At 44.8% G+C, this 12142-nt stretch overlaps 2 protein-coding genes and 1 long non-coding RNA gene across 5 annotated transcripts in view; 1 reads left to right on the top strand and 2 right to left on the bottom strand.

The window, feature by feature from the left end:
* Nucleotides 1-12142, top strand: part of LOC119125932 — a 40921-nt gene that overhangs the window by 11239 nt on the left and 17540 nt on the right. The gene's annotated exons all lie outside the window — the stretch shown is intronic.
* On the bottom strand, nt 205-4669 carry LOC119125862 (arachidonate 12-lipoxygenase, 12R-type-like). Of its 3 annotated transcripts, none has more exons than XM_037256801.1 (14): nt 4444-4669; nt 3532-3736; nt 3363-3444; nt 3161-3283; nt 2969-3072; nt 2731-2897; nt 2466-2609; nt 2097-2300; nt 1920-2006; nt 1675-1844; nt 1102-1414; nt 860-1030; nt 563-770; nt 205-477 (listed from the first exon to the last, which is right to left on the bottom strand). In XM_037256801.1, the coding sequence occupies exons 1-13, from the start codon at nt 4582-4584 to the stop codon at nt 591-593; spliced, it is 2091 nt and encodes a 696-aa protein (XP_037112696.1). In that variant the 5' UTR covers nt 4585-4669; the 3' UTR covers nt 205-477; nt 563-590. The 3 variants fall into 3 exon arrangements, with proteins under 3 accessions (XP_037112696.1, XP_037112705.1, XP_037112686.1); XM_037256810.1 differs by having other exon boundaries at nt 210-770; nt 1102-1202; nt 1293-1414; XM_037256791.1 differs by having other exon boundaries at nt 210-770.
* LOC119125882 (arachidonate 12-lipoxygenase, 12R-type-like) lies at nt 8062-11965 on the bottom strand. The gene is made up of 14 exons (XM_037256836.1): nt 11567-11965; nt 11153-11357; nt 10996-11077; nt 10791-10913; nt 10599-10702; nt 10361-10527; nt 10124-10267; nt 9754-9957; nt 9577-9663; nt 9332-9501; nt 9020-9141; nt 8821-8921; nt 8579-8749; nt 8062-8334 (listed from the first exon to the last, which is right to left on the bottom strand). The coding sequence occupies exons 1-14, from the start codon at nt 11705-11707 to the stop codon at nt 8155-8157; spliced, it is 2001 nt and encodes a 666-aa protein (XP_037112731.1). The 5' UTR covers nt 11708-11965; the 3' UTR covers nt 8062-8154.

A 12142-nucleotide genomic window follows, 5' to 3' on the forward strand; every position in this document is an offset into this window, starting at 1 on the left:
TACAACTTTGAGAGTGTCTTCCGGTGCTTTTATTTTGGACGGTGTCCTATTATTTTTGCATTGCATGAGTGTGGGCGGTACGCACAAACAAGAACAAAGCATTGAGCAAAAACCCTTCTAACAGGTCACACCTAACAGCTTATCACAGGGACAACTTAATTGGCATCATTTATACATTTGCTTTGTTGAGTTTGGTTTATATTATTTTCAAATTTATTAGAAAGTATGACTAGTAATGAACTCCAAGTGTTGTCATGGAAAAACTGATTTTGCTCAATAATCAGATGTCTTGATTCTGTTATATATAAACATCACACATACATACAAAGCTGAATAATTTCAGGGTTTGACACTTTTTTGATGCAAGTATTCAAGATGACACTGAGCAGCATCCCCTCCAAAATATATTTGACGGACACATTTTCATATCTAGCCCGTTTTGCAGCTCCAAAATCATAAAGTTTGCTGGCCTCAAACCTTAAACAAGACATCGGCAAAATGAACCACACTTTAATTTTATGAACATCTCAACATCAAGCATTCGCGATTCATGGTGCGATACCGTTTGATTGTGCCTGGCTTTCCGATGTTTAGATGGCCACACTGTTTTCGACATTCTTTGGATCCAAGTAAGTGTACGGGATTTCCAGACCTTTGTTTCTGTTGTTGATCGTGATCGACAACTTGTCAAGATCGCTTTTGAAATCTTTTTGCAACTGGCGGAGAGTCTTTTCGGTGTAATGGTACTCGAGGTAATGTCCGAGTGGGACCTGGTGACACAAAGGATTCACATGACTTGGATGACTGGTGTCTGCTTCACGACTCTACATTTTTGGCATCTCAAGTTTGGTGTACTTACAAAGTCGGAGGACTGCCTGCTGAGCAGCCACACTGTGGCCATTCCCTGAGCAGTCACGTTGATAGGGGGCAAGGTCTCGAGGATCGTGCTTTTGCTAGTCGTCCCTTTTTTGGTCGGGGGAGCACGCTGCAGGGTGGTGGGGAAGTTGGGCATCCAGCCACCATAGTCGTACTGCAAGGAAGGTTTTGCAATAAGACCAAATGCAATGCAAAGCAATGCTGGTGGTCATTCTAAGGATTTACCTGCCCGCTGTTCACAGCTGCGTGTTGGCACGAGCAAGTGAACATCACCATGGTGGCAAACTTGATCAGTTCAGACACAGTGGTAAAATTTTGAGGGATTCCTGTGAAGGAAAGAAAAACGCAAGACTGAGAGGCGTTTGAACTTTCAGGTGGATGCGAGTGAGGCAAATGTGCACTCATGTAATGATTACCTGTTTGTAGCTGGGAAAGGAATCCGTGTTTAAAAATGTCCCCAATCCAAGTCTGCAGTTCTGAGTCTCGCTGGACCTCGTCATTGCTTTTGTAGTAGTATTTTATCACTCGCTGCACATATCTTTTGAGAGACAACTTGATGATTGCACATATACTCCGCTAAATACCTTCACTGACACAAACTCCATTTTGGATGCGTCTGTTTGTTAGCTGATTATTTCTTGGTTCATTGGGGATGACGAACACATGGGCAATATCATTATGATTCCGATATCTGCACATTCACCCCGATCCTCTACAAAATTTGCTTTGGTCTGTCACTCCACTGTAAAGTATTCTACAGATTGGTGTTGCAATAATTTGTGACGCAAAAAGTCATACTCGAAGATGATGTTCCACAGTTGGAGTCCATCATCTCTGTAGTAGAAGTTTGGCAGGTCCTGCAAGTCACGGTCATCAATGTTGTCGGGGATGCAAAGGGACCTGTAGGTGATGGAGGACAGTGATCTTGCCAAGATCTTTGACAAAGACTCTCCACCAGAAGCTGCAATCTGAGAAACAGTCCATTTCAAGACATAAACAGGAGGATCTCCAATGTCACGTAGAACGTAAAGGTTGACTTTTACCAGAGTGAAGACTCCAGCGGGTCCTATGAGCCGTACCCGAGCTAATTCATTGATCTGCAGAGTGTATCGAGTGTGGGGTATGAGGAGCTAAAAGGATGGAAGGAAGGATCATGAACCCAAACCTGGAGACAACCAAAGTCTTGATGTATAAAACCAAATTCGGAAAACTCCAGGTACCTTGTAGATTGGATGCACCATGGGCAGGTTGCGTAGCAGTGACACGGCAAAAACCTCCGCCAGCAGGTGGGTGCGCAGCAAGTGAGCGTTGAGCTGGTGCTCTGAGAAATCGGCACTTCTCACAAAAATCTTAGCCGTCAGCCAGTCATATTCAGAGTCAGTTGGGAGAAAGATGGGGTTGTCCTTAGATGGAGTCTGCTTCAGCTATAGGAGGAGAAGGAACCAAACCAAGAATGGACATTTGATGGACCCCATATTGTGTGTGTGTTTTTTTTACTGGAGATACTGCACAAATCTGCATGGTGGCTTCATCATTTCCAGAGATAGACCCTAAAATACTTCATGGACATTGGATGAAGCTAATGTCACCTGAATGGCAATAGGCATTAGCTTGTCGTCGGGTCTTTTGTGAAGCAGGACAAGAGGAGCGGTCAAATACTGCTGCTTCTCTTGGACTGTGTTTGCTGGTATTCCGTCCAGGTTCTTGTAGTCGCAAAGGTATATGTTGCCTTTCTGTATGAGGACAAACACATTGGAATGCCTACAGTAGCTTGAAGATACCACAATCTGCATAGTGCAATGCCGTTTTTGTTGTTGTTGTTGACAAAATGGCTATACTTATTCTAACAGTTACCTTCAACTCATTTGACAAGTTTGAACCATCGGGGATGAAGACCATGTCATCAGTCACAGGGAACTTCCCAGGTAGAGTTTTGCAACGTTGAATCAAGGTGGGATTGACTCCATTTAGAAACTGGTATGCAAATAACCAGTCCTCCGTCCAGTGTTCCTGCACATAGTCTGACAAAATAAATTAACATTTACACCTCAAGTTTTGCAAGACAAACAGTTGGCGATGATGGAAAATCTACCTGATAAGGGCGTGCCTTTGTTACGGAACACGTCGTTGATATCGTCAAGATCTTTCCAATTTTCCTGGTTGTCAACAAGCCCTTTTAGCTGAAGCTCAACCAACCTGGAAATGAAACGAGTAACCTTTTCTTAACAAATCACGAACTGAACACAATGATGGCATCGTACTGTGAGTTTTGGCAGGCGCTTACCCTGTGGCCGCTGTGAATGCAAACTCTGTCGTTTTGGTGAAGGAGAACTGGACTTCATCTGGCAAGGTCATTGCACCATCTGCCTTTATGGTGTCGGGCATACCTGGGCCATAGAATTCCCAGCTGTTGGGCAATTTAAACATGTATGTAGACTCATGCGGAATGCTTTCGATATAAAAAAGTAAACGGAGTGGAAACTCACGCGTAGTCTACACTTCGCTGACTCAGCTCCTGCTGTCTCGCGTACTGGCCAAGAGAGTTGCTTTCGTCAAAGATCCTCAGAGCTTGCAAAGAAAAATCACAAGCAACACACGAGAATTCTTTGTCAGTATCGCGCACATGATGACAGACAAGCGTAATGATCAAGCCACCTTTGCCCTCTCTGTAGCGGTGAGTCTCGCTGTCACAGATCCAGCAGTGGATGGGAAAGGTGTAGATGGTTTTCTCAGGTGATATGATTTCCACCTTGTCAGGAAACCAAGCGTCACCAGGCAAAATGAAGAATTGTCGCTTGTCTAGTTCTATCAGAACCAGTTGTCCAAGGGACTTTGGGCAGGAAACAGTATAGGTTGCGACCTAGAAAATTAAAAAAAATGTTGAATTGGGTTGAAAATATGATGTGCACCATTATGTTTTAGCCACACCCCTAGGCTCGCTCCATTCCAGATGAGCAGTTGGCGACTGTAAAAGATCGACCAGAAGATGGCAACCTACAACTAACTTAGCAGCAAGAATGAGGTATTTGGCTTGAGGCACATAGTGGTGAAACAGAGACTTGAACGAAATGACGGCAGCCAGGTTCAACTTGCTCAATGCTGCCTTGTGCCAGCCGAGCACCAGTACACACTAGTTCCACTGTCCAATCTTTGTCTTGTGGTCCTGCCTGACTCCAAAAGATTGAGATTCAAAGGTCCACTAAATATTAAGTCCCCCATAACTAATAATCAGGTCCAGATGGGGCTTTTAAAGACAATCTGGTATAACCATTATCAAGTCAAGTGGAAAACCCTTCAAGGCATCCATATTTTGGCTCAGGATCAAAAGTCAGTTGCGTCACACTGAGGGACAATTTCACCTCGAGGGCTGAACAACAATAGCATACAGTACAATAGGACCTAAAATAAATAGATTAATAGTCTATCTGTCTAAACTAACACTAAGCATGTACTGTACAGCAAATACAATTTAGCATAAAAATAGCTTAATGTACGAGGATTGATATGAAAACGTACGTATTTATTTATTGTTCTATGCAACTCAGTGAGATTTATTTCGGCACTTACCGCTCCTCTGAAGATGACCAAAGACCTCAGCCACGTGCGGGCACTCTCGCCTTCTGTGCCCACTAACTTAATGTGCACCGGGTTAATGGTGGTGGCGTGAACTCGATCACCAGTGTAGACGGTCACTTCGTAATCCACCATTGTTATTCCGGAATGATGAGGAATCCTAATAAAAGTAACACGGTTCTTCTCCCAGTCAGACGCAATCTGCCACGCCAGGTTTTTATATACCTGTGCGGTGTATGCTAATTTGCGGGCGGTACCTGCAGCAGCTAAAGAATGTCAGACGTGTATTGGCAACGTCAGATTTAATCACAACTGCAGATTTCACATGAAAGATGAGACCTTTCGCATTGAAGTCTGATTCACGTGTATATCTTGTAAGTTGTAAAATAATTGCATTTCTCTGGTTCTGGTTTTATTGTTTTTCTCTGACGTTTTGAATTGTATTGTTTCGTTGGCTTTTAACGTACGTTTAATTGTTATGCATGTAAAGTGCTTTATCAAAGTCAAAGTCTTCTTTATTGTCAATTTCTTCACATGCCAAGACACACAAAGAGATCGAAATTACGTTCCCGCTATCCCACGGTGACAAGACATAGTACACAATATACATACAATAAACAACACAAAAAATAAAAACAAGAAGGCACAAACAATGAATAAATAAGAGTGATGAATAAATAATAAATAAGCAAATAACATAATACGTGAAGCAGGACGGGGCAGGTTTCTTGGGCACAGGTACGATGGTGGCAGCCTTGAAACATGAAGGGACGATGGCCTGCTGCAGGGAAATGTTAAAGATGTCCGTGAAGACACCCTTCAGCTCCCCAGCGCAGTCCTTCAGCGCTCGACCTGGGATGTTGTCAGGGCCCGCCGCCTTACGGGTGTTGATAGCGACAAGCGCTGTTGGATTTTGGTCCACAATTTAGGGAGCGCTATCTGCGCCTCACGGCAAAAGCCATTGCCAATCACCTGTTATCCAATTCACTCACTGCGTGCTCGTTTAATTTCTTCAGATTTAGGAAAATGCAAAGACACTGAAGCAGAAATTAGACTTACACAGGTTGGTTGAGTTCAATCATAATTCTTGTTAAGAAAGCTCTGTTTTCAGGAAAGTACAATACAGCGCTGGGCCCTTCAAGAGCAGAAAGTCTCCATTCAGAAAAGGCAACGTTCAAGGTTCTTTGGTCAGCTTATATTCAGTTGGTGTGGGGCGCGTTTGATGGGTGATGAGTCGTTGGGGTGGGGCGAGTTCGCAGTAGAGTTTGATTCCATGGGAGTGGGTGCTGGTTATGGAAGATTCGGTGTGTGTGTGGGGGCTGTGGTCTTCCCTCCCGTCTTTCGGCCTTGGTGATCATCTTTGGCCGAGTCCTTGGCTGTCTCCTTCTGGCACCAGCTGTTTTTTTATCTCCGAGTGACCTTCCTGTAAACATTCTTCTCCATCCTTGCACATATGCTGTCGTACCTCATTCTTTCACTTATCGAAAAGCTGGCGTCCCGCATTAGGCGACATATGACGTTTAGTCAAAACACAAGATATAATCAAGTACTGAACGGTCAAGACGACTCTGGCCGTGTCCATGATGTAGAGAACAAACATCAGGCATGCATTACACAGTTCCTTAAGGGTCATTAAGCTATTTAAGCAACATATCAAAAGACATTTATGTTGCAGTGCACAGAAATACATATTGAATCATGAAGTTGTAGCAACCTCTGTTATTATCTTATATCAAAGAATGTCTAGTTATGTCTGCTTTATTGGTTGATTCCATGAATATACTTGTCTGCTTGTATACTTTATCCAAAGAGATGTGAGCGTATCTGGTATTGTGGCTAGGCGGGTTTTGTGTCTTTTGCCCCTATTCCTTCAGCGCCCTCCTCACGCTATCGGCAGAGAGGCACAGGGGCTGCTCGTGTGGAGGGGGAGGGGTCTTCAGCGGGCAAGTGCTGTTCTGAGCGTCGAAGCGAGCAAAGAAGCGGTTCAGATCGTTGAGCAGACGGATGTCGCCCTCACAGCTCTGCGGCGCGGGCTTGTAGTAGCTTGTAGCTTGTATCAGAATATCAGAATCAGAATCAGCTTTATTGTCAATTCCTTCATGCTAGGACACACAAAGAAACCGAAATACCGTACCCCCTATCCCACGGTGACGAGACACAGCACACGATTAACACACAAGTAAAACAACGGGGAGAGAGGTCAGGACCCCAACAGCCCGGAGATCACAAACTTCGCCAGTGGCGAGCAGTGCTGGCATCTCACAACAAAGTCCCGGCACCATTCTTCACGGATGTAGACGCACAGTCCACCTCCACGCGATGTTCCCCCTCGTACAATGGCCCGGTCCGCCCGATAGCGCGCCATCCGCTCCAGACGCACAGCAGCTACGCACTGTCCGGTCCGCAGAACTCAGCAGGCATGTTGATGTCCAGCGATCGAACGTCCGCCAGAAGAATGGAAGGCACGGCCGGGCGAGCTGGGGTGGCCCCCAGCCAGGCCCGGACGCCCAACCGGGGGAAGAATAGCAGGCGAGTCCGGCGACGCTCCAGGACGGCGCAGACCGAGCGCCTTTAATGTCCCCGCTTCAAAGTTCAGGTCGCCACAAAACTCGCTTTCGCCGATGTCGAGCAGAACCAGCCCGCCGCACTTGAAGCACAACCCGGTACGACGAGACGAACACACAAAACTGGCGGACAAACCCACATTAAACGACAAAACAAAACACCGTTCGGGACAGAGAGAGGCCGCAGCGTGTGCACGCGCCGCCATCTTACATATATATATGTACATATATATGGTTAAGGGCACAATATTTCCAGTGGGTCTTCTATGACAGTGGTTCAAACGGTGGATATTTGTGCAACTTTAGAGGTGTGCTTACTGTTTGCCAATTTAACTTTAGCGGCTGCACTCAACCAGTAGTGACACGCTCTGCTAGCATCAATGTGGGACTCGGTCCAAATTTCAATACGATCAAAATATGCAGTCTTACCCAATTGTGTGTGTGACAAGGGCTCATGTGAGATCAGAGAGGCAGATAAAGACAAGCGCTTGATGGGCATCAGGCTGTTGATTCCTCCAGCCAGGATTCAAAGCTGTGAGAAGTTCACATAGACAAGGTGTGCCGTCAGCATTGTTGTGCGGTTTCCATGCCAAAAGACTGTTAAGTTACGTAACAACAACGAGAGCAACGTTGTTCAGCTTTTATTGGTGGTGGTGCCCACTTGTTTTCCTGATGGGAGTTGATAGCTGCTCCCAGCTAGCTAAATAAGCTAATATGTATCAACAACCTTGAGGGTGTACTATAAACCGTATTTCATATCACACGCACCGTGACCAACAGTATCACGGTCATGAGCATTATCGCGATATTGCCGAAAGGAACATAAACAAAAACAATGACAAAATTTAAAAAAGACAACCTAATGTACGTTTAAAGATAAGGACCAAAATGAATGCCCTAAAATTGGCTTATGATAATAGAATCCTGCAATGATAGTGCGCATTCCTGTATTATTTGTACATTCAAATGACCTAAAAGTCGTGCAATTTAAAGTTTATTGCATGAAATAGTCTCAAACATGAACCGACACGTCAACAAAACACCATAGTCCAACTCCTGAATTTCATTTTATTACCATCTCATCACACTTACACCTTGATCTGTATACATGCAGGTTTTTAGGATGGTTACTTTCTGATGTTTAGACGGCCACACTGTTCTCGACATTCTTTGGATCCAAGTAAGTGTACGGGATTTCCAGGTCTTTGTTTCTGTTGTCGATCGTGATTGACAACTTGTCAAGATCGCTTTTGAAATCTGTTTGCAACTGGCGGGGAGTCTCTTCGGTGTAATGGTACTCGGGGTAATGTCCGAGTGGGACCTGGTGACACAAAGGATTCACATGACTGCAAACTAGATCTGTGGTCAACTAGTTATCTTGACACTGGACCAGCTCTACAGTGTCAGACAGATACTACAGTGATTTTGAGGGCTCTCACTATCAAATATTTATAGAATCGATTATCGATAATAATCAATTACTTCTTACTACTTTATTTATTTCTATGACTCGCGTCTGCTTTTCGACTCGACATTTTTTGGCGTGTCGAGTTTGGTGTACTTACAAAGTCAAAGGGCTGCTTGCTGAGCAGCCACAGTATGGCCATTCCCTGAGCAGTCACGTTCTTAGGGGGCAACGTCTCGAGGATTGTGCTCTTGCTAGTCGTCCCTTTTTCGGTCGGGGGAGCACGCTGCATGGTGGAGGGGAAGTTGGGCATCCAGCCACCATAGTCGTACTGCAAGGAAGGTTTTGCAATAAGACCAAATGCAATGCAAAGCAATGCTGGTGGTCATTCTAAGAATTCACCTGCCCGCTGTTCACAGCTGCGTGTTGGCACGAGCAAGTGAACATCACCATGGTGGCAAACTTGATCAGTTCAGACACAGTGGTAAAATTTTGAGGGATTCCTGTGAAGGAAAGAAAAAACGCAAAACAACAGCATGAGAGGCGTTTGAACTTTCAGGTGGATGCCGGTGAGGCGAATGTGCACTCATGTAATGATTACCTGTTTGTTGCTGGAAAAGGAATCCGTATTTGAAAATATCCCCAATCCAAATCTGCAATTCTGAGTCTCGCTGGACCTCGTCATCACTTTTGTAGTAGTATTTTATCACTCGCTGCACATATCTTTTGAAAGACAACTTGATGATTACACATACATTCAGCTAAATACCTTCACTGACACAAACCCCATTTTGGATCCGTCTGATTGTTAACTGATTATTTCCTGGTTCATTGGGGATGACGAACACATGAGCAGTATCATTATGATTTCGATTGCAATAATTGCAATAATTTATTATGCAAAAAGTCATACTCAAAGATGATGTTCCACAATTGAAGTCCATCATCTCTGTAGTAGAAGTTTGGCAGGTCCTGCAAGTCACGGTCATCAATGTCGTCGGGGATGCAAAGGGACCTGTAGGTGATGGAGGACAGCGATCTTGCCAAGATCTTTGACAAAGCCTCTCCACCAGAAGCTGCAAACTGAGAAACAGTCCATTTCAAGACATAAACAGAAGGATCTCCAATGTCACATAGAACGTAAAAGTTGACTTTTACCAGAGTGAAGAATCCCTTGGGTCCCAGGAGCAGTTCCCGAGCTAATTCATTGATCTGCAGACTGTATCGAGTGTGGGGTATGAGGAGCTAAAAGGATGGAAGGAAGGATCATGAAACCAAACCTGGAGACAACCAAAGACTTGATATATTAAACCAAATTAGGAAAACTCCAGGTACCTTGTAGATTGGATGCACCATGGGCAGGTTGCGTAGCAGTGACACGGCAAAAACCTCCGCCAGCAGGTGGGTGCGCAACAAGTGAACATTGAGCTCGTGCTCTGAGAAATTGGCACTTCTCACAAAAATCTTAGCTGTCAGCCAGTCATATTCAGAGTCAGTTGGGAGAAAGATGGGGTTGTCCTTAGATGGAGTCTGCTTCAGCTGTGGAAAGGGGAAGAAACCAAACCAAGGATGGGCATTTGATGGACCCCATATTGTGTGTGTGGTTTTTTTACTGGAGATACTGCACAAATCTGCATGGTGGCTTCATCATTTCCAGAGATAGACCCTAAAGTACTTCATGGACATTGGATGAAGCTAATGTCACCTGAATGGCAATAGGCATCAGCTTGTCGTCGGATCTTTTGTGAAGCAGGACAAGAGGAGCGGTCAAATACTGTTGCTTCTCTTCTATGATGTTTGCCGGCATTCCGTCCAGGTTCTTGTAGTCACAAAGGTATATGTTGCCTTGCTGTTTGAGGGCAAATGGGAGATGAGTGCAATACCGAGATGTCGTTAATCAATAGATTCAAATCATCAAATTCAAGGAGAATGTGGAACATACCTTCAACTCGTTCGACAAGTTTGAGCCATCGGGGATGACGACCATGTCATCAGTCACAGGGAAGTTCTCAGGTAGAGTTTTGCAACGTCGAATCAAGGTGGGATTGAGTCCATTTAGAAACTGGTATGCAAATAACCAGTCCTCCGTCCAGTGTTCCTGCACATAGTCTGACAAAATAAATGAACATTTACACCTCAGGTTTTGCAAGACAAACAGTTGGCGGTGATGGAAAATCTACCTGATAAGGGCGTGCCTTTGTTACGGAACACGTCGTTGATATCGTCAAGATCTTTCCAATTTTCCTGGTTGTCAACAAGCCCTTTTAGCTGAAGCTCAGCCAACCTGGAAATAAAACGAGTAACCTTTTCTTAACAAATCATGAACTGAACACAATGATGGCATCGTACTGTGAGGTTTGGCAGGCGCTTACGCTTTGGCCGCTGTGAAATTAAACTCTGTCGTTTTGGTGAAGGAGAACTGGACTTCATCTGGCAAGGTCGATGCACCATCTGCCTTTATGGTGTACGGTATACCCGGGCCATAGAATTCCCAGCTGTTGGGCAATTTAAACATGCATGTAGTCTCATGCGAAATACTTTCAATATAAAAAAGTAAACATTGGAGTGAACACTCACTCATAGTCTACACTTCGCTGGGTTAATTCCTGCTGTCTCGCGTACTGGCCAAGAGAGTTGCTTTCGTCAAAGACCCTCAGAGCTTGCAAAGCAAAACCACAAACAACACATGAGGATTGTTTGTAGGGATCGCACACTCGATGGCAGATCAACCCACCTTTGCCCTCTTTAAAGCGGTGAGTCTTCTGGTCGCTGATCCAGCGGTAGATGGGAAAGGTGTAGATGTCTTCCTCGGGTGATTTGATTTCCACCATATCGGGGAACCAAGCGGTGTCGGGCAGAAGCCCACCTGAACGTTTGTCTAATTCTATCAGAAGCAGTCGTCCAAGGGAATTTGGGCAGGACACGGTATAAGTAGATACCTAAAGATTTACAGGAGTACACTTCTTATGGAAGTATTCATTGTAGGTGATACACAGTGCAATGTGGCTTCAAAATAATTAGAGCTGCCTTTACATCTTTCAGTTAAAACTGCCAAAAATATTTTGGTCGTTACATTGACCTCGTGAGGACCTTGGTTGGCAATCAATCAACCAATGGCAGGAGCACACAAAGAAGGCGATTTACTTACTGATCCTCTGACGATGGCCAAAGACTTCAGCCGTGTACGATCACTCTCGCCATCCGTGCCCACCAGCTTGATGTGCACGCTGTTTAAGGTGGTGGCCTGAATTCGCCTGCCTGTGTAGACTGTCGCCTCATAAACCGCCATTGTTATTAGTGAATTAGGAAAAATCTTAATCCGGTAAATGTGATTCTTCTCTCAACTGGACACAATGGCTTCTTAAACCGTACGAATGGTTGCTAGTGGGAAGTACCTGCGGCAGGTTTTAGTAAGACGTATATGAGCAATGACCGGTTGCAAGGTTGCAAAAGTTCATTTCCCCAAGTAAGACAAGAGAAGACGCTTCCAGTTTCTTGCAAGGAGAATAGGGGAGCCGTATGCTGTTCTCTCATCTATTCTGAACAGCCCTCCCATAAACCTCACTTTTATTCACTTTGAGGTCCCTAGGTTACATAATGCCTCTAAAGTTGTGGGGAAATCAGCAAACAGACATCCATCCGCCCTGCACTTGTTTATTTATGTTTGTTGCAGAGTCACTGCAAGCAGGCACTAGCAGATAAGTTCTTTTGCACGTCATTTCAT

This window comes from Syngnathus acus, chromosome 1 (genome assembly GCF_901709675.1).
Source record: "Syngnathus acus chromosome 1, fSynAcu1.2, whole genome shotgun sequence".
NCBI lineage: Eukaryota > Metazoa > Chordata > Actinopteri > Syngnathiformes > Syngnathidae > Syngnathus > Syngnathus acus.

Excerpts from the sequence above, each read along its gene's own strand:
- LOC119125882 (XM_037256836.1), bottom strand. The coding sequence starts at position 11,707 with ATGGCGGTTTATGAGGCGACAGTCTACACAGGCAGGCGAATTCAGGCC. Across the intron at positions 11,078-11,152 it reads CCGCTTTAAAGAGGGCAAAG|CTCTGAGGGTCTTTGACGAA; the intron begins GTGGGTTGATCT and ends TTGCTTTGCAAG. Across the intron at positions 9,142-9,331 it reads TTGTGGAACATCATCTTTGA|ATATGTGCAGCGAGTGATAA; the intron begins GTATGACTTTTT and ends GTCTTTCAAAAG.
- LOC119125862 (XM_037256801.1), bottom strand. The coding sequence starts at position 4,584 with ATGGTGGATTACGAAGTGACCGTCTACACTGGTGATCGAGTTCACGCC. Across the intron at positions 2,007-2,096 it reads TGGTGCATCCAATCTACAAG|CTCCTCATACCCCACACTCG; the intron begins GTACCTGGAGTT and ends CCATCCTTTTAG. Across the intron at positions 1,845-1,919 it reads CCGCTGGAGTCTTCACTCTG|ATTGCAGCTTCTGGTGGAGA; the intron begins GTAAAAGTCAAC and ends ACTGTTTCTCAG.